At 42.1% G+C, this 6,800-nt stretch overlaps 1 protein-coding gene across 1 annotated transcript in view; it reads left to right on the top strand.

The window, feature by feature from the left end:
* The first annotated feature begins 12 nt into the window (after positions 1–12).
* RNF11 (ring finger protein 11) overlaps positions 13–6,800 on the top strand; it is a 31,628-nt gene continuing 24,840 nt past the window's right edge. Inside the window, exon 1 of the mRNA XM_085308053.1 lies at positions 13–261. Within this exon, the coding sequence (XP_085164179.1) occupies positions 139–261 (123 nt within the window). The 5' untranslated portion in view covers positions 13–138. The remainder of the gene's footprint in view (positions 262–6,800) is intronic.

Raw genomic sequence — 6,800 nt, 5'->3', positions numbered from 1 at the left:
CCTCCCCGGCGGGGCGGCTGCCGCTGCGGGCTGCGCGCTGCGGCGGGGCGGCTGAGGCGGCGGGGCCGCCGCTCGGCGGCAGCAGCGGCGGGAGGAGGAGGAGCTGCGCTCCGCTCCGCCGAGGCGGCGGGGGTGAAGATGGGGAACTGCCTCAAGTCCCCCACCTCGGATGACATCTCGCTGCTGCACGAGTCGCAGTCGGACAGAGCCAGCTACGGCGACGGGACCGAGCCGGATCAGGAGCCCCCGCCGCCATATCAGGTAGCGGCGGGGGACGCGGCGGGGCGGGAGGCCGGGCCGGGCCGGGCCGGGCCGAGCCCAGGTGCGCGGCCGCCCCGCGGCTCCCGCGGCGCCCACCTGAGCGGCGAGCCCCTGCCTTGCCGCGGGGGAAGCGGCTTGTGCCCCTCGGCCTCGCGGATTCGGGCCTTCCGGCACATGGGAAACGATTCTGGTTTTTATTATTATTATTATTATTATTTGTTATTTCCTGGCGAGGAGAGGATGACCTCAAACTGAGGCGCAAGTCGGTGGGTGACGAGAACAAAGCGAGGCACCGACCCGAGTTAAAGCTAGAGGAAAGAGCTGATTATYATTATTATTATTACTATTATTTCTTTCCCCTCCCACCCAGCCCTCCGGCTCGGCCCGGAGGCGGTTCGGGATTCAGAGCGACGGCGGTGGTCCCCAAATTTTGGCTGGAAAGGGGCAGACGCCGCTTGTCGCCGCCGCCTTTGTCGTCCTCGCGCGGTGACATCACTGTCCGCGATGCTCTTCTCCCGCGGCCCCTTCGCGGCGGGACCGCGCGCGCTGGCACCGGACCGCGCTTTGTCCGGGCACGGCCGCGCTCCGCGCGCTCCTTTCCAGCCCTAACCGAGCCTCAGTAAGTAACTTCTCTAGTGCAGTGGATCCTGTTGCCTTCAGTTGTGTGGGATACCAGAAAGGAAGTGTTCTCCCATTGCTTTTTTTTTTTCCCCCTGAGAAAAATGTATTAATTTACATCTTATGACTAATCAGGAAGGTTTTCTAAAAARAATGTGTTGGGTATTTTCTATAATTTTCCTCATAACAGAGAGTAACATTGATACGGAACGGTGATGCTGTTAATATAAAAAAAAAAAAAAAAAAAAAAAAAAAAAAAAGACACCACCACAACAACAAAAAAAACCCTTGCTTTTGACCTCTGTTTGGTGATGACCGCAGAAAGAGGGAAGCTGAACTTGTGGTTGCGCTCGTCCGCTCCTTGTCATCTTTGTCCCCATATATAGAAATGAATATTGCTTTAAGCAAGCCACCTGGAGTAGATGACTGCGTGGCAATAAGAAATGGAAAAAAAATAACCTGAAAAATAAGAGAACTTAAGCGGTACAGCTGCACGTTTTATTCAAGTTTAAAAAAATACTGTGCTACCTGGAAGAATAAAATATGTTCCAGAGAAATCTATAAAAATGGCAGATTGACACTCAAATCCTGAAAGGTGACTTGAGAGCTCTTTGTTTTCTAGGATGGGAGTCATTCAGCAGTTGCAGAACCGGCATATAATTAACAAAATTGCAGGAAGTATTTAACCGGGTAGACTTGTAATCTACAAATGCTTTTCCAAGTTCAAGAGTTGCTGCTCTGATCGGAATTTTCTTAAGCATTTAAGAGAAGCGACGTTCGTAGCAGTCATTGATGATGCAGTGAAACAACGCTGGTACTTCTTGGCAGTGTGTAGCTGTTTGTTTTGTATGTGGGCAGAAGATGAATATTAGAATAAATTTCTTGATGTGAGAAATTTTTCCGAAATTCCGAGTTAYATCTGCTTAACTCCAATGAATAGAAAGTACTTCATGTCAGATGAAGTTTCTTTTAAAGGCTGCGTTATTCTAAGCTAAGCCTAAATCATCCATTCTGTTCAGAAATGCACCACATGTTTGTTAAATAAACATATGAAGTTTGGCTGTGTGTGCATATTCATCTGTGATTTCTAATAAGGCTGGTGGAGGGTTGCTTGTCCTTTGGAAACAACCTGTGGGAGTCCTGACTCCAGTGTATGTGCTCTGCTGGCCTTCTTGGGTTGATTTCAGTGGTGGATAAGTAGTCTTCTTCAGCCTCTGGGGCTCTTTTTATTTTTTATTTTGTCAAATTAAAAACTCACTGGAAAGAAGTGAGGATGGTTGATTGACAAAGCAGTAGACTGTAAAATAAATGAACTTACAGATGTCTGTTATTGAGTAAGCTCATTCATATTAAATCCTCCCTCGCTTGAATAAAGCTGTATAGCGTTAGGTGATGTGTACATAAGAGTTTGGCTATCTTGAGTGGCTGCCCTGAAACCCCGTGTACTGATCTTTGCAATTCCTAAAACTTATGGGTAGAGAAGGCAAACACTGTTTGCTTTAATGCGGCATTTTGTGTAAATATCCTGCCTCATGTAGTCAAAATTCAAAGCTATACTTCCCACAGCTGTTGAACCATGATGCTTTGTGATAAGAAGTCAACATCACGTACAGTCTTATACAGTATTTTGCATGCTTTGAGGTCAAGGGAAATACGCTACATTTAAGAGCTTTATAATTTTGAGATGTTTTAGGGAGGCCAAACTCTAAAGTTGAAGTGCTCTTTATGTTCTGTTATGATAGCAATAGGTAGCTTTGCTACTTTAACTTCTAGGTGACAACTTGATTACACTATTACAAATGGGAATTTCAATGTTTTACCCTCGCGTGTGATAATTACTTCTTTCAGTACTTTAACCAGAATTACAGTATATATGGAAATATGCAAACCTGAGGAATGAAACCAAGGAAAAGGATAAAAAGAGTTTGAAAACTTGCTTGTGGCAACTAGCAGCCTACACGAGAAACTGTGCAATACTAATAGTTTAAAATCTAACTCTTGGCATTTTAGCAATAAAATGGACATATTTTAGAAGTCAGTAAAATCTGTTATGTTTGCTTCTTTGGATCTGCAGCAATGATGTGCCAGCTTTCTGAATCGATCTTGGAAGGTTTGCAAACTGAGGGGAGGAAGCTTGTTTGGTGAAGACACGTTTTTGTGGCTCTGCCTTATCAAGTTTTTGCAAACTACTAGTCTTGCATTTTAGTCCCTTACTCGTGCCCGATTTACTTTCTGTTTCCAATATCTCTTTTCCCACACCCTCACAGGCCTCTGCAGTAGAAGAATTCAGTAAAATTGTTGTTGATATACATATCTTCCCTTTTTAATGTTTTCTTCCTTTTTTTTTTCTTTTTTTCCCCTTTTTGTAGACAGGGACTTGTATGTCTCTTGTATGTCTCTTGTAACTAACTGCTATTTTATTTAGTATTTATCTTTTTTATTCTGACACTTTTGTGCCATGAGCATCCATGTAAGAACTAAGCCATGGTCTTTATTTTGCTGATTCCTCTTAACTGCAAAATGCACCTCCAATATTCTTTTCAGAATTACAYGTCGAAGTATTTTAATCAGTGCTCTGAGTGCTACTGAACCTGCTCTATAAAATTCCTGTTTCAAAAAGTTAGACTGAAAATTGGATTGACAGTATGGGCACAGCATGTAATGGCAAAATACAACTTCTGTTCAGAAGCTGTGCGTGTACCTGTGTCCGACACCAGTTTTTGTGGCAGTATGTGTTGTGTGTTACAGCAGAAGAGTTTCAGAGAGAAAGCATCATTTCAAATGGGATCTGAATAAATGAGAGTGGTCCATTGAAGCATCATCCATTTTCTAGTGCCTCAAGTTTAAGCGCTAACATGGGAAATGATTAAAAGACAAAAGTAGAAGAGTGGGGGACTGAGGGGAAAGAAGTGATTTGAAGCGTGGACATTAGAGACACTGATTTTTCAATGCCTCCATTTTAGAACCTGCAACTGCAACTGTTTGTCTGAGCACTGAGCAAACGCAGCTCCGTGCCTGAGTAGTGAGTCTGTGATGAGGAAAGAGTTAGCTTTGGTTTTGTTTTTTTTTTTTYCTCAAGTTCTCAAAAWTGAGTATGCTTTCAAGTTTGTTTTCCTTTTCTGTGTATGGTTTCTTTGCCATCTGTTGGCAATATGCCTTCTGCTGCTTTTCCAGACAAGTTCACTGCTTTTTCTGGTTTCTCTTACTTCTAGTAGGTCTTCTCAAAGACTTTATTTTGCAGAACAGATGCACCACTTCTTAAATTCTTGTCTTATATTACTATTCTTAAATAATTCCTTAATAGTTGCAGGAAATAATTTCTCAGTTTATTAAATTTGGAATTTGATGCAGTAAACTACCCAATACTTAGAAAAGTTGTAAAAAGTACAACWGTGGACAAGATGCACTGGAATCACTTAGAAAAGATGTAAAAAGTACAACTGTGGACAAGATGCACTGGAATCTCTCTCTCTCTCTCTCTCTCTCTCTTTTTTTTTTTTTTTTTTTTTTTTTTTTTTACAAAACCAGATGTAAAACACGTGCTAAATCAATAAGCTAAAAGCAGAGAAGTAACTGACAGTTCTTGGTATTGATGCTGAATGCTTAGGAATATGTTTAAAACATATATGGAATATAGGCTAATAAAATATTTTACCCCTTCAACTGAACAGTTCCAGAGCTAGCTGTGGTACTCTGTACCACCCTCTACATGAAATATTTTAGTGAACCTAATGTCTTTCCTTGTTTGGAGGGATTCTTTTAGAACCTCAGACCTGGAAACTCTTTGAGTAGACTGTAGGCCTGTGAAATAAGACAACAGAGATCACACAGGTGAACTTAAGCCAATGTTGTACTCCCATAATCTCAACAAAGCTGTTGGGAACAGCAAGTTTTGAAAGCCCAGTTTGGGATGTCTCATGGCTTCTCTTAAATTGAGGCAGCTGTAATAGCCTCCTTGGGCCTCCTCTGTTAATTGAGCATCACTGGTACCTGTTCTCTCACCCTCATCCCTCTGTCCTGTTGCGCTTGCTTCCGTCTGTCCGCAGGTCAGGGAGCCGACGCAGCAGTCTGCGCCTGGCTGCACCCTCGTTGCCCTGGTGGGACATCTCGCTAGATCCTCTGAGTGCAGTGTGGTAGATCTAGCCCTTGAGCATTGCTTCTCTGAGATGCTGAGAAACTCCTCAATTTAAACTGTCAGAATTTTTTTCTGTTTGAAACTTGTCATCATGGATGCATATATTGGATTTATTTTGCTCAACATCAAAGCAGTTGTTATACACTGCTCATTRCTTATGTTATGACTGAAGTAATACTGGTATTCTCATCTTGTCCTCTAGAAGGTGTGGTAATTAACATCATTAAAAATTGCATACCAAAGTAATGCTAGTATAGAAGTTATGCTCATTTTTAGAAATAGGCATAGAGAAATCTATTGGGCTGTGAATGAGATGATTTGTCACTGGTGACTGCGTGTGTTGTTGAAGAACGAATGCTGCAGTCCTGCGAGGTGTCGGAGGTGGCACTAACAGCCAAAGCTGTTAGTAGRTGTTGGAACAGCCTAAGAGGAGGAAAGATGTGATGGAAAAAYATTACATACAGACAACTAGCCATCATTTTGTTTTTAAAATGTCAAACCAACTAATAGTGTTAGGTAAGAGAAAGAAGTATATTAAAAACTGCATGTGCAAGCCTTTTCTCTCCTGGTCCTCCAGGCCTTGCTGATGGTCATGAACTGCAGTTCCATTTATGGACCTGAACTGGAATACTGTTTCAGTGCCCCGTTCSTTATCCAAGTGGAAACTTTGAAGGGGCGCAAAGGAGAGCATCTCTCTGGACGTCGCTACCTAGTGCGGTCGGGCAATATTGGCACAGGTGGAGATTAGCATCGATGAGAAGGTGACAGAGGAGCTGGAGGTTAGCACTTGTGGCATAGATGAGAAACGGTAGAGTAAGACAGTGTTGTTTTGGTGGTTACTTCTCAAGAATCTGGTTGCTTAAGCTACTTTACGTAACTTGTTTTCAAAAATGAACAGTGCTATAATAATGTCCCCTAATATATCTGTAAGTGTGAAAGACCAAGTGCTATGTGCTAAAGTCACTCCTCGTAAAYTGTTAGGATACGATCTGAACAGCTGTATTTAGAAAATGTGTAAGTCCTCGGTGTCTGTGTACGTATAGGCATGCATATGTATGTACATAAATGGTGCTGTTACAGTAAATTCTGTGTGTGTGCAGAGCATTATTAAACTGACRTTTTTGTGGTTTAATACCTATATAGGGATATAGATTTTATTTATCCCGACTGTAGTAAAACATACGTATTATGAATTCATTGTAAGAGCACTCAARGATATTTGGCTAGTGAACAGTATGCCCTGACGTTTCTTATTCCTGCCGTGTCCAAAGAACTTGGAGAGCWGTCGAGAGAACTTGGTTGCTGCTAATCAATGCTAAACAGAAGGTTTCCTGAGGGTGCTGAGTATGACTTCCTTTTCAGATAACAGTGATTAAAAATTGTGCACCTGTATTTCTGGTCTTAAAGCATACTGGTTTTAGCATAGGTCGTCAGGCTGRCTGGTGCCTGCTTCCATTTTGCTAATGAAACGTCTGATTGAGAAGGAAGGGAATAGAAGAAGCGAAGTGTATTGGGAAACCTGCAAATAAAGAATACCRTATGGTATCACAAAGTTAGGTAACTTTTTTGACATAGTAATATTGGGAAATACCCCTTTGTAAACTGGCTTTAAAGAAATTTTTGAATATTGGCTGAATATTGTAGTTGTTGTTTGCTATTTTAAAAGTAGATTTTAGCCTTACTTTCAATTGCTTTAATTAGGCTTAATCYATCTTTATAACCAAATGTGGTATGTGTGCTAAGGTTTGAGTCCTCTGTGTTACATTCTTTCTATTACGAACATTAG

The sequence above is a fragment of the Rhea americana genome, unplaced genomic scaffold (assembly GCF_003343005.1).
Source record: "Rhea americana isolate MKP2758 unplaced genomic scaffold, rheAme1 scaffold_27, whole genome shotgun sequence".
Taxonomy (NCBI): domain Eukaryota; kingdom Metazoa; phylum Chordata; class Aves; order Rheiformes; family Rheidae; genus Rhea; species Rhea americana.
Note: the sequence above shows the minus strand (reverse complement) of the source record. Positions and strands in the feature narration are given on the sequence as shown.